The sequence below is a fragment of the Caloenas nicobarica genome, chromosome 13 (genome assembly GCF_036013445.1).
Source record: "Caloenas nicobarica isolate bCalNic1 chromosome 13, bCalNic1.hap1, whole genome shotgun sequence".
Lineage (NCBI taxonomy): Eukaryota > Metazoa > Chordata > Aves > Columbiformes > Columbidae > Caloenas > Caloenas nicobarica.
In genome coordinates this window covers 7665344-7690085 of record NC_088257.1, presented here as the reverse complement: position 1 = coordinate 7690085, position 24742 = coordinate 7665344, and the positions used below count along the sequence as shown (strand labels likewise).

At 43.3% G+C, this 24742-nt stretch overlaps 1 protein-coding gene across 2 annotated transcripts; it reads right to left on the bottom strand.

Annotated features, from left to right (window-relative positions):
• Window positions 1-535: 535 nt before the first annotated feature.
• TBC1D9B (TBC1 domain family member 9B) lies at window positions 536-23088 on the bottom strand. 2 transcript variants are annotated; one of them, XM_065643893.1, is made up of 22 exons: window positions 22921-23088; window positions 20311-20421; window positions 17509-17627; window positions 16207-16435; window positions 15266-15524; window positions 14407-14614; window positions 14061-14273; window positions 13740-13901; window positions 13002-13152; window positions 12389-12603; window positions 11527-11644; window positions 10527-10812; window positions 9728-9857; window positions 8444-8542; window positions 7542-7610; window positions 6483-6723; window positions 6052-6117; window positions 5827-5898; window positions 5368-5439; window positions 4254-4301; window positions 3711-3817; window positions 536-2918 (listed from the first exon to the last, which is right to left on the bottom strand). In XM_065643893.1, the coding sequence occupies exons 1-22, from the start codon at window positions 23036-23038 to the stop codon at window positions 2226-2228; spliced, it is 3786 nt and encodes a 1261-aa protein (XP_065499965.1). In that variant the 5' UTR covers window positions 23039-23088; the 3' UTR covers window positions 536-2225. The 2 variants fall into 2 exon arrangements, with proteins under 2 accessions (XP_065499965.1, XP_065499966.1); XM_065643894.1 differs by lacking the exon at window positions 5368-5439.
• Between the last annotated feature and the right edge of the window lie 1654 nt (window positions 23089-24742).

The following is a 24742-nucleotide window of genomic DNA, read 5'->3' as shown; positions in this document are numbered from 1 at the left end:
GGCAGCGGCAGGGCGCTCTGCAGCAATTGCAGTTCTTAAAAACGACAGAATCCATTAACTGGCCTGATCTGCCTTCGAACGGGAACACTCAACGCGGCACCTCGCAGTCGGTGGACCAGGAGCTGTGTCTCGTGAAAGCGACCTGCTCGCAGGGGGGAAAACGTTGAGTCTGTGCTATGTAAAAAGTAAATATGCAGAGTAATAGTTGAATAAAGGAAAACCAAGATTTTTAAAAAAAGAAGAGAAGAAAAGGAAGAAGAGAGAAAAAGAGAAAAGGAAGAAGAGAGAGAGGAAGGAAGGAGAAAATATTTAGAAAAGAGAACAAATATTAAAGAAAAAATATGAACAAGATAAAAATATGAACAAGAAAAAAGAAAAAAAAAAAGAAGAAAGAAGATGAACAAGAAAAAAGATGAAAAAAGGAGGAAAGACTCCACTCACACCGAGTCTGCTCCTTCAGATAAACATCACGGTCAAAGCCCAAGGAATACTCCATGAGCTCACAGAAATACCAGGCAGTCAAGGTTGCCTACAAGATTCTGGTTCGTTTATTGAGTACATAACAGATACGACAGACAAGACAGTGTAAAATCACATGTATTATTTGTACTTTTAAAAAATTACAATAAATTACTGAATAATTAGTAAAAGCAGTTTTACTAATGGCTGCTCTCCAGTGATACAGGACAGAGGAGGCAGAGAAATAAGAAACACGTACCAGCTGTGAATATGTAGAGAGAATGTCACAAGGAGGAATTAACACTGAGTAGCACACGGAGTAGTGTTAAATAGGAACATCCAGCCGAACGGGCCCTTCCCGGCCTTTCCGCTCCAAATACCAGCCCAAAGCTCTCCTCCAGTGCAGGGTCTGCTCACACCCCGCGGCAGCTCCGCTCGCTCCGGCCCTGCCAGGCAGACGCCCGCGCGCCGAGATGAATTTATCTATAGGAACAGCATTAATTCTCCTTCCTTGGAGCAGATGCCTTACTACCAGAAGGCTAACTCGTCGTTTCTTCTGGTCTCGATTTAAAAGAGCAGTCACTCAGTCTCCCAGTATTTTGTCTGTAACTGCAGAGATCTGCTCCATTGAGGTTTCCCATAATGGGCTGATGGCAGAGGGCCACACTGCTTTGATTTTGTCCTGTTTAGGTAGAAACGCCCTTTGACGTGTAGTAGTTTCTCAGAGCACATGCACTGCTAGACTCTTTGTACAAGAGATGCTCAGAAAGGACACACTGAGCAGCTGCAGGTGGCACAATGCTCCTCCTGCACATCTTCCTGCCCCAAGCCTTTGTGAGGGCTGATGATGAGTATTCTTAGGGGTCTTCCTAAAAATTGGACAGAGAAAATCCAGCAGGCCAGTGTGCCACTGCCATGTAACACTGAGGCTGACTCACCGACTTCTAATTTAGGAACATACGCCCTCATTGTAATATCATGAGCCCACTGATTGACTTAATGTTATTTCTGCACTCAAGTCAAGGAACTTGTGGCTTCCCAGCCAAACTAAAAACCACGGCTTTCAAAGAATTAGAAAAGCAAATGCTAGAAAACAAGGTGTGTCTGAAAACTCCTGAATGCTAAAGGAGAAAGAAAGTGATCGTACACTATGAAAATGCCAAATCACATTCTGAAAGAAACCTGCAGAGCTGAGAAATGTCTCTGTTCAGACCTTAGGGTGCTGGGAGCAGCGGGGCATATCTGCATGACAGCTGCTGAGTCACAGGACAGCACTGAAGAACTCACAAGACTATTTGTAGGTCAGGGTCCTATAGCACTGGACTATGCTGCGTTAGCTCTCGGATTGGCAGCCAGAGGTGAACACGGTTTCAAGCCAGGCTGCGTCTGCTGTGCGAGTTACCCAGGGACCTACAGCAAACAAGGGCAGGCAAGGAGCAGTTACTGTCTGAAATAAAACGTCATTAAAATAAAAGGTAGCAAAAGGCAGACATGCATAATTTATGGTGGTAATTCTACATGTCGGGGCTATTAGGTTCTAATGGCTCTTGAGAATGTAAATCTGTCAGCCAGAGTAGCCAAAGAAGCACCTACATAAACCAGTCACTGTCAGAAGCCCCTTATTGATTGGAATCTATTGTAATTGTGTAGTTACTGGTCTCCAATTAAACAAAAAAATCCCAAACACAAAATAGCAAGCCATCCTGCCATCCGCCACGTTAACTCCCTGTTTTATCTCCCAAAGACAAATTACTGCTTCCTTGAGTTCACCCTGACACGGAGGAAAGTTCATAGTCACTGGATGAACTGAACTGCCTCTCCACCTTCTTCTGATCTTTGATCTTTTGCAGGATGTTGACCTTCTTCTCAAAGTAGTTTACGAGGGCTGTCTCTGTCAGCATAGAAGCCAAGATCTGCTCAAAGGAGATCGACCAGTCAGTATCGATGGTGCTGCCGTACCTGGCAGCTGAACCGCTGCCTTCACAGCCAACCAGGACCGTGTCGTCTGCAATGTCTTCGCACTGCAGGGAGCCTGTGCTGACCATGGAGTAAGAAGACATGGACATATCATCTTTGGTTTCATCATCTGATAGCAGCTGTAAAGGAGAGCTTTGTCCTTCCCCTGACCCATCTCCTAGAGTTTGGTTCTCCTGCTGTGTTTTTTCAGGCTGAGCATCTGTGCAGGTTTTGTCCTCACGGTCAGTTTGGGGTTGCTGCTCCACTGCTGAATTCTGACTCTGTTCAGATGTTGGTGACTCCTCTTCACTCACAGGATCTTGGGTATTGTTTGCTTTGCAGTCCTCGGACTTCCTCATAGGCCTGTTGGAAAATTTTTTTCCAACCTCCCCAATTCGCAGGAGGAGACTGGCTACAGTGGCAATTGCATGGTAGAGCTCTTGTTCCACCGGGTCCTCGCTGAACATGTTGTAAAGGGTCTTGCATAACTCTATGAATTGTTCCTTTAAAAGACAAAAAAAAAACCAAACAACACCCATATTTCAGGCTGAAAAAAGTTGACAGTGCTAGATAAAGCAACAGGAACCATCTTGACTGACTCCTTGTTTATTTGCCTCCCCACCAAATGGCAACTGACTAGTGATTCAGAACAGTCCAATATACACAAACTCCTCTCTGCTGCAGTGGCCAAATTGAGACACAGCAATTTAATAGTGGTGGGTTTTTTGCTGGCAGATGAACACAGCTCTCACATATTCACATCTGAGAAAACCTGAAGTTTTCCTTCTGTCCTGCTACTCTTTTGTGGTCAGGTTTTAAGCATTTCCAAACTGGTTTAAGTAGCGCCCATCAAGGAAATTAGAGACAGAAAAGATCACACCGGTCACCAGACTGTCTTTCCTGTAACCACATTCTTTGCTCTCTGCCAAGCTGCTGTAACTCGAGGCAATGCAAAAATCAAAAAAGCCAAACAAGTTTCTGTGCCTGATGGCATATTTGAAGCATCTTGCTCTGGAGGGAAAACATAGATTGCAGTTCTTACAGCAAAAATTCGTCTGGGAGGCAGAGAGAATCAATTACATTTGATTGATGAAAACAAAGCACTTTGTCCATGTCCACTGAGGAATTCAACACAAACACGTGGAATTAAGAGGCTTCAAAAGCTCACCAGACCAGAACAGCAGGGCAAACTACAGGCACGGACTGAGTATGCTGGCAAAATGGCTTCACATACTGCTGAATTCCCCACTAAGCTGTCAGTCATCTCACTGGAAACCTGCACATTCACATCTTACCTGGCTCATTTTGGGGAGATCTTTAATGGTTTCTTTCTTGGACTCTTTTTCCTTGGCCCATATTCTTAGGTAGTATCTGTAGTCCTGTGGACTGGTACCTTTCTCCTCTGCAAGGTAAGACCAAACCACTACTGTCAGGTGGTTAATGGTTTCAGACTTAAAAAGTCAACACCATGCAAGCAAAAATCATGCTGGAAGCAGGTTTTATTGACAGTTCAGGAACGCATCTACCAGGAAGGCAGCATTGTTTTCTGCTGGTTTATCTGATCCAGCTCGGTAGAGCAAAAATTTTAACGCTGCTGCATCAGCGTGGCTTCTCTATGAGTTGACAACTTACCAAATACGATTTACAAATGTTACAATCTTGGTATACAAAAGAGTCAGAGCAGTAAGGCATAAGAGAGATTTATTTCCCAGCTCACATCCCACTTTACCTCTGTCCATGGGGGACACTTTGAAAGGTGTCCTTGATACAGCAACAATGAACTGTTCATAATATGAGAGAGACAAGACTGGATTGTGGTCTATTTATGATGAAATTACCTTTTTCTGGACCATTCTCATTTCTCCTTCCTTTATCTTCTTGGGTTTCTAAAAAATTGTGGAATTATAAAAGAATAACTGATTTTCAGCAATAAACACATGAAGAACATAAGACAACTCATATACAAATTAAAATGATAAAAGAATATCTTTAATGGAAGTTAGATCTCACACTCCCACATCATGTTTGGAGGAGAAAACAGAACAGGATGGAAACAAGGAGCTGAAGAGATGAACTGGATAAAAAGCCACACTGAAAAAGCGGATTGAAGAGCTGAGGCAGAGGGCAGAACTCTTAAAAGAAAGGGTGAAAGACATGAGAGACAGCCAAGGAACATGATGGCTTAAGGACGAAGACATTCGGTTATCCAAAACAAGATAATGAATGGAAAAAAACTAAACCACTGCTAAGCATAAATGTGACTAATAGCTACACTCGCCATTATTAACTGACTGAACTGACACTTTGAGAGTAATTTGCAGAGTCTCACTTCATGAACTTTGCTTCTGGTTCCCTACATTGTCACTAGACTATATAGAAGTCCTGGCTCGACTCTGACTATTAAGCTAGCCACCCAGCACCAAAGAGCACAACCCCTTGTGACTTACTCAGATTTCTTTTGAGCATTATTACATTTTGGTAAACATTTAGCACAATTGACATAATCTGACCTCCTATATGACAAGCCCTAAAATTGTATTTTAAGAAATACAGTAAATTAGCATACTATCAGTTTTACAATTCAATGCCATGGATCCTTATTGTTTTAAATTAGAAGACTGTGAAGGAGACAGGTTAGCATGTACTCAGGCCAGCAACCCTGGCACTCCTCACGAGCTGCTATGGTCATATTTTCCCCCTGCTAGTTTCTCGGGTGAGATAAATTCCACTGAAGGAAGCTGAACAAAACCTATTTTCACCAAGGTTAAAACTCAATAGGTAGAATATACTGAAAGATATCTAATTACGTATAGCACTTTATTCACAGTGGGAGTGTCATGAGAGAGGAGCAGCAGCAACAACTTCAGAGTATTTAACATAACACATTGGTGTTGGCAGATGATATCAGCGTTATAGCCATGCTCAATGCATGCACATAATCCACAGACTGACCTTGAGACTCACAGTGCAGGCAGAAATCCAGCTCTGAGACAAAAGGAGATACTTGAGCAGCAGAAAGAGGGGCTGAGGGGACAATATCCCAGATAAAACAGAAGAAGAGGCCAGACATAGACAGACACAGAGAAGGAAACAAAAACAAGAAGAGAGACAATGAGACTCGCATGAAAAACCTAAGTCATGGTGGGAGACGGGCTGGTAAAAGCACACGGCTCCTCCTCAGCAGTCTGACTGTGCTTCAGAGCATGCTGTGTCCTGCATGGAATGGGCACTGAGGAGTTTAAGCTCCAAACTTCCTTCCCGTCATGCAGAAAAGACAGTGAACTCAAACACACTGGCAATCTCAACATGCTGCCACCATGAGACCATGCCTTGCAAAAAATCACCATTCATAGCACATGGATTTATGCTGCAACTCCTGCCTAAAATGAGAGGCAGCAAGTGTGGCATTACCTTCTGTTGTAACGTCCTCTGTGAAATAACTTGTGGCCTCCAAAGCAGACTCTGTCTCCTCTGGATTCAGAGCTGTATTTACAGAGAAGGAAAAGTTAAGATCTCTAAGATAATTAACAGCAATATCACCCACTTCGTTAACAAAATTCGTGAGGCTGCCGTTTTCAACTGCACGTCAGAACAGACCGTGCTCAGTAGTAGCAATATCTGACAGCGATCACTCACCGGGAGGCAGATGCAGTTTGTAAAGTACTTTGAGTTTTTCAGTGAGGTCACCATGATACATCCCACCTGTGAAAACAAAAAATATAGTTAAGAAAAACAGTGCTTAGGATAAAGAATCCCCCTCTGCTCACAGGCTCAAAACAGGATGAGATCAGATGCAATGAGGAAACACTAAGTGCACAAAGCCCTGCGCAGAAGCAGTAAAGAAATCCACAGCAAAGCTACATCTTGTTGGTTTGCCACCTATTGTTTCCCAAAACAGGAGACTGCCCAGCAGCAAAAAGGCACCTTCTGTTCTGCCTGCGGCTGCCTGTAAGGCTGTCATTCTCCCCTCATGACAGTGCAAACATCACTATCTCCTCTCAGTTCTGCTTGGAAAAGGACAGAAACGTTTTTCTGCAAATTCCATAATCTCCCAAAGCACCACTTACTCATGCCTGTCACAAACTCCTTGAAGTTAATGAGAGAATCCCTGTTCTCATCCAGAAGGCGGAACAAACGCCCTGCTAGCACAGGCGTGTGTGCGCCGCAGGACCAGGGGGTCAAACTGATGAACAGGTCTTTGAACTGCTCCATGTCTATGCGATACTGCTCCAGGTAGGGTAAACTTTGATCTCGGCGAGCAGCGGCAGCACGATTATTTCCCCAGTAACAGCTCATCAGATATTTTGCCTTTGGAGAGAAAGGATTAATAGGTCACATTATACTTCACTACAACAACGCACAGGAGTGGAGACTTTGTTATAGCTCAAGAAGAGCATCGACTAAGCAGAAAAGAGACATTTCAGGACTGTCGTTTGTCTGTCTCAACCACGACACAGGACACACTGTTCATCTCCCCCATTATTCCTAGTGTTACTTCACTACAAAATAATATGAAATGAAGGAAGAGACAGGGATTTCACAAAAAGCACAAAGAACAATTTTAAGTGAAAAAATACAAAAAATATGATTTCAACTTTGAACAAAATGACACTCAGGTTTTACTATGAAGGGAACATGCAGGTTTTGGAACTAACCCTCTGTTCCTGAGTCTACAGCACAGGGCAACTGAGTCTGCAGTGACTTCGGTAAATGAAATTTGGTAATATCACTCTTTTAAAAATACATACATTGACAAATAGAGGCAAAGCACTTCAGTAATTTTGTCACAATTACAGAGCAAGTCAATGGCAAACATGAGAATAAAAATTGAGGTAGAGTCAATCCTAGCTCTGTTTTAAGTGCTATGTGACATTCCTTTCCACTGACTTCACAATCTCTTTCTGAGTATCATTCAAATACTGTGAATGTGTTTTGGCATCTTTGGGGAAAAAAAAAAAAAATCAATGGGATAGTAATAGCGCCAGTCTCACTGGCACCATGTACCACAGAATGCCACATCTGTCTCTGGCAGGTTGGATTAAGAATCAAAGTCGCTGCTTCCCTTTCAACTTATCTCAGTATTTGTTGTTTCCATGTTGGAACACTAACTCACTGTAACTTCTTACCTTGAACACCACATACAGCTCTTCTAGTTCTTCAATAGAGAAACCAATATCGCTAGACACAGCTCGGACCTACGGTTTAGGGAGAAAGCAGAGTGAACAATTTATTTCAAAGCTAGAAAAATTAAATATGACTCACTGAAAAATCTGTGTAGCACGGAGGAGAAGAAAATACGTGCAAGGAGATATTACAAAGGATGGGAGAGAAAACAACCATTCTACTATCTCCCATTGTTGTGGATTACAGGTCACGAAGACAGTTTCTGGTCAAGCAGAAACCACTGACATTTTGAGCAGCTAGAAAAAATTACTGCACTTATCTCCTGTTTGTGTAGACCTGACACTGCAGATTGTGTTGCCCCTCCCTCTTGTTTTTATCTTCAGATGTTTGACTCAGATGCATTGAAAAACAACAGTGAAAGAAAAACATGGATGAGGTTCTCCACCTAGGATGTGTGAGATATTGCAACAGATGTGGATATTCCCGTTTGGCCATGAACCCTTCTGTAAGATTCCCTAATGTGCTAGCATACTCTCTAAATGGCAGGAAAATAATTATCTGCTAGCCAGCTTTTCTCAAAGATTCCAGGCAAGCAGTAAAACTGATAGTGCCAAGCCATGGAGACTACTACAAGACCTACAAGTGGTTTTTATCTCCCTTCATACCAATAACTCATTCGATCATGCCCTGGCTCTTCAATCCATTTTATTAAAGAGAACCATGTGAAGAAGGCAACTAAAAATCCATTATTCCAACCAGTAAAACAATTGTTTTCACATTAACTGCAATTATCTAGGTCACTTAAAACTGAGTCCGCTACAGGGCAAACTTCCTAGATGCTTACAGCAAAACACATTCCATTAATACGCAATTTGGTAGCTCATTCAATCTGAGCTTCACATACCACACTCTTCTTGGCTGTATCCTCCAGAGACTGGATCACCTTCAGCCTTTGTTTAAAACGCATTTGTTCAATGTCATCTGCCTTCAGATTGCTGAATTTCTACAAGAAAGGAAGCAGACCAGGTCAACATCACCTCCTAAAGAAAGAACAAGCCCTGTTTCAATTACATGTTCTTTAACAAGTATAATCTCCCCTCAGAGATGATCTAAAACCCCTAGGAGGCTTTTACCAGCAACAAGAAGATGAGAAAAAACTTGAGCTCTATTCCCTATTCACCCCTGTCCTGCAAGAGAAGTCATTCAGAATTCATGAGAAATTCAACATCAGAGGTTTCTAAAGAACAGCTGAAAAAGCATCTCTCAGGACTGACAGAAATCCAGATCCTGTACTGTGGCAGAGATAAGAGAACAGACAGGTTGTCGTTCCTCGCAGCCCTGTTTTCTTCTAGGACCCATATGAGATTCAGCTAGAAATGCCAAAGTTAACAGGCTTTTCTACTGCCTAGGTCAGACAAGTGAGATCAATTTGGTGACATTCTTTTTTTAAAAAAAACAAGGAATAAAGCGAGAGGGTAGATTTGAAGAAACAAACAAAATACCTAGCTAAATGACAGCTGCCTGACTGTAAGCAGCTGGAAGGGGACCAGACGAAGAACAGGAGATAAAAAGGGAAATGAACCCACATTTACCACAGCATAGCAGAGAAGAACTGTCAAACACCAGTTCTCTTGCCTGTGTTCTTCCCACCATTCAGACACAAATTTTTAATGAGTTTTTTCTCATTATGAATAATGAGGTACACCTCCACCACTGCAGAGGTATTTCAACAGCACTGGCACCATCCTCAGGTCACCGTTCTGTTACTATAATGTGGATCCCAGAACAGGACTCCTGTGCACATGAACTGGGATGCTTCCACGTTTCTGCAGTTTACCGCACAATTTTTACCTGAATTTCCCTCCCCAACTCTCTAGCACTAACAATCCTCACATATAAGTAACAATAGAGACTTTTTTTTGGCAAAGCGGGAAGAAATCTCTGCTCTGTAATTTTTACTTATTTGTAGCCTTCATTTTAGACTCCACTGGTGTTGGGGAGACTCTTTGTAATCCACAACAGATGGAGTTATGCTCTACTCACACTGAACAAGAGGATTAATGGCTTGGGTTTGGACTCCATGAGCACCTCAAGCTATGAACACTGTTCAAATTCTGGTTGCACAAAGTATAAAACTGGATGTCAGTAGAGAAAAATCTCTTGGGGGAAAACTAAGCCAGAATCTTACCTCATAGGATGTTTTGATGAGCTCAAAGATGTCGATTTCAAGTGGCGGGTCATCTCCACCTGTCAATAAGGCGTGCAAGTGCGGAATAGGGGGAGAGACGCTCTGTCTGTTAACTACGTTGTCCAAATATCTGTGGGCAAGAAACAGAAGAGATGCAGGACTCCAGGATTAGTGTCCAAGAAAAGTAGTAATATCCTAAATGCATCATTTGCAGCTTCTTTGTATCATTAATCTAAACATGTAGGAAAATTTATTTTTTCCCAGCTAACCTCCAGTGCTACCCTCAATGTACCTGAAGTAAAGCTGATTTTCACCCTCCTTTGGGGGTATCTACTCTTTTTAAAGTGGGCTTCTAGTAGTAAGCTGAAGATCTTGGTACGCATAGAAGAGATTCACATTTCAAACAAGAGAATCTTACATTTACTAGACTTCGGAGATATCTGCTTGATAAAGCTTTATGTTTCTATAATACAGGGCAATTCCTGCCAGGATTTTTTTTAACAGTAGATCAGAATTCTGTGAATTTCAGAGAAGCAATCCTTCAGAGTTCAAATTCAAACTGAAAAGCAGGAATGCATTATGCTGCAAAGCAAACGATTCCAGAAAGATGGGATTCCTCCATACTTGAGCCAAAAACTAATTTCAGCTGTTGCAGAAAGCAACAGCAAACCCCTCTGGAGCTCAAGTTTTGTCCTAGAGTGTTATCTGTGACCTGCTAAGTAATGGAATTAGGTAGAAAGAGATGATGGCTAAATGGTACTGCTACTACTCAGTTACAAATAAGAACAATGAATGGTACCTGCCCAGAATAGTCATGGCTTCACCTTCATCACAGCACTGTAACAGCTTCTCCATGTTGGCATCAAGTATGGCCAATGACACCTGCAAGATAAACTTGATTCCCTCATAGAAAAAACAGTCGACAATGACCACAGCACTCTCAAAGGGCATGACACTGAGAAAGAGAGTGAGAAACCAGGAAAGGGATATGGTGGAAATCACTCCCAGGTCCTGCATCTTTTCTGACAGCTGTGGAAGATATTCTCGTGTGAGTTCTTCAAAGATGCCTTGGTCCACCAATGCACCTGGGAAGACAAACAAAAACAATGGTAGAACTCAAATTGGTGGTAGCAGGGTACTATACTCAAGCTAATAAATGATTAAATAAAATAGTGTGAGTTCACTTTAATTTCATATAAGCCTCTTAACATCAGAACTAAAATTAACACTTTTATTTAGATTTGTTCCCTGTTCTCATTAAAAACAACATACCTAGACAGAGACTATTCCTATACTGCAGAGCATGCAGCAAGACAATCTCTCATTGATCTGTGCATTTTCCCTAAAACGAAGGGTAGAAGATTACTGATAAAGTATTTACATCAAACTATACTCTTTTACAGAGACCAACTTTAAAAGCCCATTAAGCGGTGCTTTCACTAACCTTTCCTGGAAGCCTAGTCCAAAGATTTAATACATCATTCAGATGGGTAAAAAATAACCCAATTACTTTTCTTTTAGGTATGCTTCCTTACTGCTAATGGTCCCTCTTGATACCAATTTTTAGTGACTTCATCTTCCTTGTCACTACAAGGCAGTACTACTACCTTGGCAGTCTGTAGTGTCTCTTCCTATGTCTCCATCACATGCCTCCAACTTTAAAGGGAACAGGGTTGTGCTTCATAATCTTTAAAATGCATCATATTTAATTCATTCTGAACAACAAAACGTTCCTGGGAGATCCTGGTGGAACTGCAGCTGAAAATCCAGGCTCCAGCATGAATTTGACAGAGACTCACCCACTACTCTGGTGTTGTAGTAATCTGGTAACATCCGCTCACATAAAGCCACTAGGAGCCAGAAAGCCTCTTCCTCATTGCAGTACAGCAGCAGTACTGACGTGACAATGTTCATGGCCTACAAGCCGGCAGAGTTAGATAAGCAGATATAGGAGAGGAACATGAAGATGTTCATGACTCTGTCATTACAGACCAGCTAAACTTAAAAAGCATGAATACAGCAAAACTGTCACTAAGAGTCACACCTATTTCCAGCTTTTACTGATATCTGAGTCAACAGATGACCTTGAGCCAATTTACCTTCCTGTTTCAGTTCCTCTGTGAGGCAGCAAATAATACAATGACTTTTTGCAAGCACTCGTTAACCAATGTGACTAAATATAACATTCAAAGTTTTCATGAAAAGCTTTGTAACAATTTGGTCATAACAGAGCAACATAATGAGAACCTCTTATACCAGAGCAACACACAAAATGAATCTGAATTTCCACTGAGCTGTTTCACAAACGAGCAACTGGCTTCATTTTCAATATACTGCCCATGTGTATCATCACCTACTCCATTTAATTGCTCTTTTTAACGAAACCAGAAGACATTTTTGCTCAACCAGGGAAAGCTCTACAAGGAAAAAGTAGTAAAAGACTCTGTCACCACCCCTAACAGAAATGTGCAAAGTCTATTTAAATGCTGTACCCAAAAGATACTTAAGAGATCTTGCAACATCACAACTTCTTTCCTACTCTCACACCACCACAGGGACAGCATGGAGGAAAAGTTTGAAACTGAACCAAAAACTGCAGAAAAAGCCCAAGTCAATCATGGTCACCATGTAGGGCTAACAAGTCTAAGACTTCTTTCTTACCTGACAGTACCCAATTGTTGGATTTCTGAATGCATAAGCTGTTAAGACTCTCCGGAGGGCAGCAATTCCCAACTCATTCTGGAAGGCAGGATGTTCTGGCATAGAACGGTGCAGATCTCTCTCAATTTCCTCTGTAGCAAGATTGTACTTTCCCATTGACTTTTCCACAAGATCTGCATAGTAACCAGGATGAGTCACCATCTCATTCCAAGCCCCTGTAATGACAAACAAATAGTGCTTCACCTCTTGAGCTTTGGAATACAGATTTTCTGCCTGCAGTTTCAGAGAGGAGGCAGCCAGGAAACACTACATAAACTCATCAACTACAGACAGCTATAAAAGTATACTAATAATGTCATTCTAAAATCATCATGTTAGAGTCTAGGTCCCAACACTGAAATGCAAAAGAGGCCAAAGAGCTACTATGCTCATAAAGAAAGTTGTATCAGGAATGTGATCACTGCATTTTTGGCAAAAACACCATGAAGTGTCATCCAGGTGGAGGTGGCTTGTGATTAATTTCTTCTGAAATAAAAGATTTAGAGATTTTCATGTGAGATGTACAGAAAGCTTATTCCTGCTAGCTGCTAAAGTATCCTGCACAACCTCCTACCTGAGAAAAGGAGCCATAGCTCTCCACGAAGATTCTCTGGGATTCCTTTTTGCACCAGCTCCCTAGTCTTGGCAGTGCGATACATACACATCCCTCGCCCGTATTCAAAGAAATGAATGTTCCAAGACTCTTCCTTCATCTTCTCCTTTGCCTTCACAGGAACAAATATGGTCATTTTAGCAGATTAATGCATTTTTATGTTTATAGGACAGGTGATTTCTGAGTATACTCAGGCCTACACAAGAGAAATGCATTGTGACATTTAAAGCCTTTCTTCTTCCTGCTGAATAAAAGGCTGTATGCTAATCTACGCTGTTCTGAATCAGTTCTGACCTTACTTAAACTTAAACTTAGTCTTTACAATGCTAACATGGGCTATGCAATGGCATTACAACTTGCAAATCTCTACATAAATGCAAGTAGAACCATGGTCTAAGATGATTAACTAGGAAGCACAGATAGCAGTTCTCTGCTTCCTTGATCTGAAGAAAAGTAGTTCCAGAAACACAGTAATGCTCATTTCTCAGCCTCTAGTCAAGTATCTCAGGTATCTCAGTACTGATAAAGTAAACCGATGGTCAGGTTACATCCATGCAGCACTGTCACTGTGACAGACACAGCAGTGATACTGCAGGACTGACCAGGGATAAAACGCATTTTCAGAGTCTCAGAGCAGGACAGGAAACCTGTAACTTACAGCAAAATATTTATAGTTATCTAAGTTAGAATATTATTTACTCCTTTGGGTCCCGAGAGCTCCTCGGAATTTCTTGTGAAGAGTTTGAGTAGTCCCTGCGAGGCTGTTGGCACTTCCCCGGCACAGAAGTTGACAGGTCGGTTGCTGAGAGCAGCCGTGGGGCTAACTGCGAGCGGGCTGCTGGACGGCAACTCTGGAACCTCCTGAAGGACAGAACATAAAGCATCTCAGCTCAGGCAGCCTCCCCTGCTACTTGTCTAACAAACAGACATAATTTGCTGGTGATGAGCACTGCTACCACACTGTAAGGAGCTTTATTCTGAAAAGCAGACAAATGCTCCTCCCAGTTATTTCCTTAGTACCTCGCAACCAGGATCAGCCAAATTCCACTTCCACTCCCTGTCGCTACTGAACGGTTTCTTGGATGGTGTTCTCTGCAAGAAGTCAGAGATTCTCTGTACCAAGAAATCTCGGTCTTTCAGATTGGCAAAGAAGAAGGTCATTTTACTTCTAGTGCTGATGGACAGAGGACTGGGCAAGACACTGGAACTATCTGCTTTCTCAACTATTGTCACCTAGAAGACAAAGACAAGTGCCATTTGGATCTAGTAGATTCTCCATTATCTATAAAGCACCTCACAAAAGTGAGAAGCACACAAAAGACAAGAAAGGTCTGTAGTCTTAACACAACAGCTAAGAAATCCCCACCTCCCTGAGAGGAATGATGAGATGACAGGCCTCCTCTGCCTTGCTGGCAAAACAGATGTAATTGTTGGAAACAAACATCTGGCCAGGAATATGCATCTTGTTGAACGGTGTCCACAAGGTACAGTCTGTGTGTCCATCCAGGCATTCATCCTTGGGCAACCGGAAAGTAGCACGGTAGCACTCATTTTTGGCTCGAGCATCCAGGTCTCTGGGGAAAAGTAAAGAGTAGTCCCCAGAGGCTTTTCCTCATTTGAAAAACCCACTCAAACTCTAATGTTAAGTGTTCATTCCAATCACAACCTTCAGACTGTGCTGTGTATTCTTAGCATTCATTTCTGTAACTGAGGTGCCACCCCTTATCTGACTCCTCTTTCAGCCTTCAGACATGCCTCACTGACAAGGTATATCCTGAAGTACGAAAGAAAATATGCAAGTGCATCTGTGAAACTTAAACGTTACATCAGATTCTGAAACTGCAGAGAGCAGTCCCCAGTGGAAGGACTTATTACAATACAAATGTATATGACTTTCTATAAATCTTCAACTTCAGATAAAGGGGCTGATGTCATTTTCTTCTTTCACTTTTTTTTTTTTCCAAACAGGATTTCCAACAGTTTCTAGTTGAAAATTCCTTCTGACAGCACCTAGTCATGCATGAAAAAGACATGAGGGTGTGTGTGAACTCAGTATCAATTTGGGATGGGAATAAAAAAAAGAACAGGCAGAGGGCTAATGACTGAAGTAAGTGATGCAGCTCCTGAAGTGAGAAAACCCTAGTGGCACCTGGGAGCTACACAGTAATGCAGGTTTATTATTACAATCCCGTGTTATCTGTCTTCTCACTGCTGGAAACATATACCTTTTTAATGCGGAGATGTTCTTAAGAGGCTTCCTGGGCTTTGGGAGGGACTTGTCCTGTAGGAAGCTCTCATTATCCAACAACTGCCGCATAGCAATGTTAGCCAACTGCTCCATCAGCTTGAATGTCTCATTGATGTTGAGAAACATGGAAAAATAAAGTTCGTTGTCCCTTGTGCTTACTTTAATGCACTCAGGGAACAGCAGTGTAGCATTTTTTTCTAGCTGGGTTACATCCACCCACTGGATCACCAATGTAACTGGGAAAAAAGGTCAAAAAAATACTATTACAAATTGAAGCAAAACAACAAACAATCAGAAATGAAGCTCAATCAGCAAGTAAGCTCTCAGTGTAGCAGCATTTTTCCCCCTCTTACACATGGACAATTATTTTCTTCATACTTTCACTCGGTTCTCTAAAAATACTTGGAAATAATCTTTGGGATTAACTAGACTAGAAATAATGCAGTTCCAAAAGGACCATCTCCCATGCAGTAAATGCTTTCAACTACAATTACTCAAGTTTTCTCTCTCTCTTTCTTTTTTCCTTCCTTCTCTCTCTCTTTCTCTCTCTCTTTCTTTCTCTCTTTCTAGCAAATTATTTCTAGCAAATTCAAGCTTTGTAAATACTGGGTCCTGGTGGTGATTCCAAATAAAACTCACCCAAGTCAAAATATTGCTTGGTTCTCTAATTCAGTTGAAGTAAAACTTAAGGTGTACTTGTACAACTTGAGAAATGTTTTGAAAAATGACTCAGGCATTCAGTCTAAACACCACTGAGCTGCCTGAGTGCAAAGACTGATCTATGCATTGAGCTAGAGTTCAAAAGATTCCTAAAAGGAAAAAAACCTGACAGCTTAAAAAAAGGTCACACAAAAGATCAACTGCATCAAAACAATCATGGGAAGTGGCAGAAAAAAAACATGCAGGCTTATAACTCACCTTCTTTGCCAAGCAAGAAGGAGTAGAAACAGAGGTGATTGACAGTGAGGTACAGCCAACCCTGCCTGGGTACACGTCCCTTCCAATAGCTGCAGGAATAGTAATTGACCAACTTCTCCACCTCGGGCATCCCAAACTGCTTCCGCATCTTCAGTTCAGCTTCTTTGAATTTACCTGGATCCTCTTCCCCCTGGGGCTGCTCATTCTTGTTCTCCTCAGCAATAATGCCCTGAAAGGACATGGGAGGAGAGAGAGAAGAAATGGAAGGGAATATGCCTGCTGACAGACATAATATACAGCAAAAGGTCACAGCAGCAATCCAGGAAGACAGAAAAAAGAAATATGACATAGCAGTTACCATTTCCCCTGTCACGTTAAATAGTAAAGACATAGAACGAGCAGTCAGATAGTTTGGGAGTCTATGATCTGGGATCTACTCCTGAGCACAGGCAGCAAACATTTGTGTTTAACGTTCGACTGAGTTTCTCATGGTTCGCCTGGGAACACTTTGAACACCCTGCAGGAAAACTGAAGTCTATTTTCACTTGCAAACATCCTTCTTCAACAGGAAGAAGATCATCTGCCAGGAAGGGCAGAACTCCACAGTCTGACAGATCTTGACTAGCCAGAAGGAAGAACACATGACTACCATCCCTCTTAGACACACACACAGATAATACAAAGAATCTGACAGGAGTACTGGAAAAGACTCAAATTGCTGCTGTTTGATAAAAAAAAACCCTGTATTTAAAAGTTTCTACCCTGGAGAACTTGTGGACTTGGAATCTGAGAGGTGTTAACTGCACACCAAGCAGAGGCACCCGTCTGACTCCGCAGGCAGCGGGAGTCGGGGTGCGGTTCCTTACAGCCAGAGGAGATGGCTCCCAGACCATCGTGGTGCGGCAAGTACACTGCTTGCAAACTAGAATTCTCTCTCCCATATTTGTTCCTAGATGAACCCTCATTTATAATAACATTCTCTCTGCCTCAGAGGTGTAATCTGCAAGGCTTTTAAAGAGGCATTGTATTTTACTTAGTAGGAGCACTCTAAGCAGGCTCTTCCTTGAGATCTACTGCTCATAAATTTTTCTCCCCAAAATACATTTGGCCAGTGTTATGACTCTAACGTGATGCTGGTAATACTGTGTGCAGTTCATGATGTACGTACGTCTGAAAAGGGAGGAGAGAGAAGTTTTGCAATAAAGCTCTTGCTTACTCCCTCCCACAAGTAAAAAAAATCTTAAAACCACCTCCCCATTCTTTCTCAGTATCTGCAAGTCTCCAGAGAAACATGCCGCTTACATGTATCTTGCCCTTGACAAAGGTGGTGATATCTTCTTCATTATCAAAGATGGACAGAGTCTGCAGTAAGTTATTCTCCAGCCACTCCCAATGCTTTGTGATCTCTTTACGAGATGATCCTAATTGAAGGAGTCAAAGATTATGAGAAGAGCAAAGTAAAAAGACTTCAGAACAAGTTCACAGCAGGAAACTAATAATTACCGAAGAGTGATCAGGACACATGAAACACACCAACTGTCCACAGGTCAAGGTTATTTTATGTACACCAACGTTATGTTTCTAAAGAAATGTCTCCACTGCCACCAAGGATAATCAGCACACTGCCAATACCTCGTCCTAGTGCACAACAAACACAGCTTTTTTTCCCAGACAAAAAGCATTCTTATGTTCCAGACAAGAAGTACTTTTTAAATTCCTGGTATACTAAGATAAAAATAATGAACTTTCAGAAGAACCTAGAAATTTCAAAACAACTGAAGTTTTTACATTTACGAAGAGGTTCCATTTTTGATGAGCAATGGTCAGCAGAGAGCATACAATTTCAAAACAAAAAGCAACCAAAATATTCATGTCAGAAAGTTCTTTGCTTTCTTATATAAAAACATTTCAGCGAAACTTTTATTGGTCAGTTGTCTTCAACTATAAAATCCACAAGAGTTCAAAAAGGATACGCTTCACTGTGTAACCAATTTAAAGAACTTTTCTATAGAAAGTTGCCTTAGTTAGTTGCCACGACTTACTTCAAAGATCTATGCTTACTAAAATATTTCTTCCTCTCTGTCAATGGGTATTGCTATATTCTCTTGAATACAAATGCAGAAGTAGTTTTTAAAAAGTAATTTTTTTTTTCTAACAAGAAACAGTGTTAAATACTGACAAAAAGAAATCAGTTTAAACACAAGTCAAAGACATCTGCAAGTTTCTCTGCCAAATTCCAGTAAATATGTCTTCTGAAGTTTCATACAAAAGCAGCAGGATATCTAAAACTGTTAACAGCATGCCTCCCGCTACTCGATTTCTCTGTGAGTACATTAGACCCCTCGGTGTGTTTAATGATGGCAATGAAGAAAGCAGGAGACAACACAAGCAGCTCCCTAAAGCTTTTGTTCTACCTGACTTTTCAAGAGGCAGCTTCGGCAATGAAATAGTCTTCACATATTTGTAGCTGGACGCCTAACCATAAAACCCAATGCCAGCTAATCTGTGGTTTCATAAGCAAAAATAACTTCAGGACCTGAAACCAAAAACTAGAAGCAAGTAAGCTGTCTTGTCTCAAATGACTGCAGGCTATGAATTTGAGTTTGTGCCTACAGCCCAATGGATCAGACTTTTTCTTTTGCTTCTGTGTATAAATTTACTCGACATCTATCCTAGCCAAATGGCAACATTTTTAAAGCATAAATGATTTTGAGTAATACTAAATGGCTTATTTTAAGGGCACAGAATTATCAATTATAAGATGCTTTGGTCATGGAAAAAAACCACAGGTCCAGCAACAATGGCAGGGGAATAAAATCTGTGTTCTGCTTGGTTATGTGAGCTGCACCTCTCACCAAGTGAGAGCATATTGCTAAAATAAGCCAGGCTCAAAAACTGATGTCTTTCTAAGATCAACATTAGAATGACACACATGAAGGAGTAAAACTCTGCAGTTCTAAATTTATCAAACTCCATGTAGTTGTTATACAGCCCAACTCATTGACCATGCTGCATTTCTTAAAAGTAACTGAGACATAGAGGATATAAACTACAGCACTCCTGAAATTGTACAAAATTAACACATTCATTGAGTTTCAATACACTATAAAATTTCAGATTTGCAGCACATGAGGCCACTAAATATTCTGCTTTTTTCTATGCAGTTTCTGCTGCCATTGTGTTTTATTTCTTCCTCTCTGCATCCTCAAATGGGAAACTGAGTTTCTGTGAAACACTGCAATTTTTTAACCTCTCTTCTGCAGAATTTAAGTAGCTCTGCAAGGGGGAGTATTGTGTTGGGTTGCCCAGGGAGAAGATGAGAACAGGGAAAACAAGTCATCAACATTTGTGGGCTTGGCAAATGATTACTTTACGCTCAGATTTTACATCTCAACCGCAAAGTGAGAAGTGAAGATTTTTATTACAAACAAAGTCAGCCTATAAATATGTCTGAAGATATTTTCTTTTCAGCAACCAGTAGGACTTAAAGCCTTAATCAAAGTTCACCACCAGATACTGCAAGGTTGTACCATGGTTTTCTAACACAGATGTTACGCTTCTGAAGTAAAAGAGGCCAAGGATACTTGATGTGTTAAAAAAAATATTATTGTAATATATTCTACAATCTAGTATATCTATACATCTATTACAAGCCAAAAATAGCAGAAAAAAATAAACTGGATCAAGATAGTAAAGAGATTCCCCTAAGAGTGTTTGGCACCTTGAATGACCTTACGTGTTCCCATTTGTACCGTGCTCCTGGTAAGCAGGTTTTGGCACAACACTCGTCATCCCACAGCAACCCCATCATCACAGTTTTATTCTCTGAACAATCGCACCATGACCTTGCAGACAAGCACACCTTGGAAGAAAGAAAATTTGTAACAACTCCAGAAACTGAAGCTTTTACAGAGTCTTAGGTTTCTAAACTACGGTTTAAACAACATTGAGTTTTGTTGTTTCTGGCATCTTCCACTATTCCACCAGAAGCTCCAGAAAGTTTCCTGAGCTGTCACGGATACTTCTACGTGGGATAACGGATCACCTGAACTAGACAACGGAATAACACAAATCCAGCCCCTGACAAGTCACATCAGTACGTACCACACGCCACTGCCCAATACACTTGAGAGTCCTGAGTCTGGTGCAGAATACGGTATGGGGCAACTCGGGCACTGGAATCCAAAACCACATCTAACGTTCCCACAAGAAGACCTAGGAGGCAAAGAAACACCAACATGAAGAATTGGGTTGAGCAAAAATACAGGGTCAATGCTACAGGAAAACGCAGGTTTCGTATCATATATGCTGTGATGGATGAGCAACAGCACTTGGTTGAGAGAATATCGAAGCCGAACACCCTGTCACAGGGAAACTCCCCAGAAATCAACTACAGCCAATCCCACTGGTAACAGATAAAGTTTAGATGGCAACTGCACGTCTGCTAAACCTCATTATAATCCATCACCTTCCTAGGAGAGTTTTCTAAAAAAAGTGAAATGTATTATTCTCTGTGGGGTTTCTGTTGCTAATGGTGATTTTTAAACCTACGAAACTAAAACAGAGAAGAGCTTTCAATACTGTGTCTTTCAGCATCACCTATGCAAACAGTAGGTAAGATAACTCATCCAAAATGAATCAAACGGCTCTAGAAAAACTGGTACTCCCAGGTTTCAGTGATGTTTCTAGAAGTACTTCAATTAAACAAACAATGAAGGCAGAGAATCAAAATTTGATAATATAGAAGTTAAAATATTTTGATATATTAAATAAAAAAGTAGGCACTTCTGAAATAAATGCTGATGGCCACCAGACTTTCTAAAGTATACCCACTTATTTCAATTAGTCTATTTACTAGACAAATCAAATATCTGATACTTTGCTCTGTTATTCTAGATAATGTACTATGTGCAACTTTAATGCAAATTAAGTTTGCAGCATTCTCATGGTTAAGGGTTTTCGAACATTAGAATCTGGAGAGGGAGCCTGGCTGCTACTCCAGACCACTCTTTGGGAGGCCCCCGCTCAGTTCCCTGTGGTTTGGGTAAGTCTGAGCAAACTGTACCCCTTGGTATCTTACTCATTATCAAGGAACATGCTACTTCCTCCCCTTTATCTCTCTTGGCTGCCCAAAAGGAAGTAACACATTAGGAATATACCACTGAACATGCTTCAAGGGAAGCACCATCCACAGCAAGCTCATTAGTAATCCTTAAAACAAATATATATGTATTCAGCACAGTCGGGTCCCAGTTTTGGCTCCACATTTCTTCTGTACAGTTTTAGGCAGAATACAGATTAAAAAGTCATTCTGAACACTTCCTATAACAATCCTGAATGTGTCACATATTGACATATGGACTGGTAACACGAGATGTTAAGAACCTGAGTACAACAGCAACTTAAACACCTTTGCAGCTTGGCTGAATATCTATGTTCTAACTCTAAAATGTCAGTTTGCAGTTGTTCAGCTCCTTAAGGACAACATGTGGCTTTTAATACATAGGAGCTCTGAAGAAAGAGCTAAACTAGCTCAAGAAGTAAACTGGCACAAAGTTTCAAACATTGAATAGATCAGATATTTCCAGAGTAGCACCATGTGTTACTTCTTCTTGCAAAAACCTGGGAAATTCCAGAATACGATCACATGCCTACATGCGAAATTACACAAGTAAGTTATGTTACATAAAACAGGGTAATCCAAAATAATTTTAAATATTGTGAAGATGCTAAGGATGTTTATCAGCTGCGTCATTTCTGTAGCATTTGGTTAATGAGGCTAATACATGAAACTGGTTGTGCACAAACCACAAATGTAAAAAGCACATTTTTATTATTCGCATAACTGTGTAAGCATTTTGCACACAGCTGGGACATTTTAAAAGCGAGGGGATTTTCTGCTGTTGTTAACATTGTGCCTTGGCAACAGTTACGTTATTAACAGTTTCTGTCACCAAACACGGCTATCAGGCATTCGCACACACGGGTAGTTTTCATTGCGCTGCACCAGCACAACTTCACCCCCGGTCCAAGCACAGCACAATTTTCATACAGACATTAATAAAAAACTACGTCTTACTTTCAACCTCTAAATCCTGAAAAAGCACACCAAAGATACAAAGAAAACACCTCCGTAATTCAACGCAACACGGGTATGACGAAGAAGCCATTTTTGGCAAGGGAAGAAGACCATCCCGGCCAGCCCCCCTCAGTTATTTGTCCCCGCTGCGCAGCAGCACCGCCGGGCAAGCCGGAGCCCCAGCACCGCCGGGCAAGCCGGAGCCCCAGCACCGCCGGGCAAGCCGGAGCCCCAGCACCGCCGGCGCCCCGCACACCCCGCCGGGCGGCAGCGGGCGCGGCCGCGGGCTGCCCCGAGCTGCGGGGCCGCGGGCACCGGCCCGGAGCGCGGAGGGACGGGGGGAGGCGCGGGCAGCTCTGCGGGTGCCGCAGGCATCGGCCGGGGCGATGCGGGGCTCACACGCCGGCCGGGAAGCGACGGGAACGGCGGAACGGGCTCACCCAGCCGGCGGGGCCTGCAGCCCCGGGCCCCCCAGCTCCAGCCCCGCGCCGAGGCGAGCGGCTCCCGCCCCGCCCTGACAGGAGCCGCGCCGCCGTCCCGGGGCGGCCCCTCAGCCCCGCGGGCCCGGCTCGGCCCTGCGGGGAGGCGGCAGCGGCCCCGAGCCGGAGCCTCCCCCCAGCCCCGCAGCGCCTCACCCGTGAGGCCGCCCCCTTTGCCGTGTCCCCGCCGGCGCTGGAGCAAGAAGAAGGGGTTGGCCCGCTCCGTGACCCACAGCGCGCCGGCCAGCAGCACCTCCTCGGGCCCCAGCCACATCGCGGCGGAGCGGAGCGGCTCGGCTCGGCGGGGCTGGCCCGGGCCCGGCCGGAGCGCGGAGGCGGTGCCGGGGGAGCGGCCGGGCCGCGCCGACGGGTCACGGGGCCGCGCCGGCGGCCGTGGCGCCCCCTGGCGGCCCGGCGCCCTCGCGGCAGCGGGGCGGCGCCGGGCTGCCGCCGTGGCGCGGGAGCGAGGGCCGCGGCTCCGCAGGGCGGAGTTCGTGGGTTCGAGCCCCGCTCCCCGGAGTGCGGCCCGTGCCAGCTCCGTGTCGCGCCCTCGGGGGGCAGTGGCGGTTCGCCCCGCGCTCCGCAGAGCCGGTCCCCTCTCGGTGGCTGGGGTGCCGCAGAAGGCGTTTGCTGGGCCCTCAGCTTCCACTGAAAAGACCTTTGTCGGAGTGACTCTAATTAGATGAGAGCAATGTGCTTATATAGTAAAAAAATCAACCAGATGACAAATCTGTGCAATCCCACGGGACCCACTGAAACTGCCATTAACAAAGACAGACTACTTAAATGCTCCTTCCCATTTTACACACCCTAATTTATTGGCAGGGAGCTCTCAGTGCAGCATTGCAGGGGGCTACGGCCTCCTCTCCAAACTGCTGCCCCCAACCCCGCTCTCGCCTGCAGTCCCTGGCACAGCGGGGACATGTTCAGATCTCCTGCCCGACCGGGCGGTGCTTTCACCTCCCCTTTGAGGAGAAAGGAATTCGTTTACCCTTTTTGCTGTGTTTTGCTTTTTGCACTGCCGGGCACCACCAGCATCTCAGCTTTGGCGACCCAGCCTGTGCCCCCCAGGAGAGGGGCCCCGGCATCCCCCTCCTGGCATCCGGCTCCGTTTCGGTCCTTGTTTTGTGGCTCTGGAGCCCATGCAGGGCTGGCGATCAAGTCTGCGAATGGTCTCTGCAGCAAACAGGAGAGCTGGAGATGTGGGTCCTTCTCATCTCTTGGCCCTGAAGCAGCTTCCCAGTAATTTGAATTGCTGTTCTTGTTTTAATAACAATTAGAGTCTCCCTGCAAACTCTGAAAGTGTTACAACAGCAAAAAACGTTGACATCTGCCATCTCCGGGCTTGCTGCCCAGGTCCCAGGAAGGCGGGAATGCCGTGTTTTCTTTAGGCTGTAAATCCTTTAACCCTGGGACGATCTATCTTCTGTGTTAGTGCAGTGCCCTAATCCCGGTTGGAGCCTTTGTACACAACTGTAATGTAAATATTTATTAGCTGGCCGAGCTTTCCAGGCTCTGCCTTCGCCCCACTGCGTGGCTCTGGGAGCAGCACGGTGGTTTCTGAGGGCTGGATTTGCTGCGGGAAGGGTTCGAGCACTGCGAGAAGGTGCTGAAGGACCCTCCTCTGTGCCGCTGCCTCTGCTCCTGCTTGCCGTGTGCCATCTTTCAGGCGGCAAACACTGTGGGAACACGGATTAGTGTCTCCTGTATATTCATAAGCCACTTTGAACCATGTGGCCTTTAACAGCCTGATATTTCTAGGCACTAGTACAGCAAAACACAACAATATTTAATGCAGAGTGAGAAAAATCCTCTCTGAAAATGGATCTTTTGATGATTTTCTTCCACATTGTCTTATAAGATGTATATGTGAGATATACTGGAGGGACTGGAGTCACTGGGTGGTGCTCTCGTCCTCTTGTATTTTGACACACCAAGCTCACAAACTCCATAGTTTTAAATTGCTTTTTATTGAAAT

What these genes read in the sequence shown, in the direction of transcription:
- TBC1D9B (XM_065643893.1), bottom strand. Translation starts at nt 23,038, where the DNA reads ATGTGGCTGGGGCCCGAGGAGGTGCTGCTGGCCGGCGCGCTGTGGGTC. An exon ending in GTATTGGGCAGTGGCGTGTG is followed by an intron (nt 17,628 to 20,310) that starts GTACGTACTGAT and finishes TCCTTCAATTAG; the next exon opens with GATCATCTCGTAAAGAGATC. An exon ending in CTACAACACCAGAGTAGTGG is followed by an intron (nt 10,813 to 11,526) that starts GTGAGTCTCTGT and finishes TTGTCTTCCCAG; the next exon opens with GTGCATTGGTGGACCAAGGC.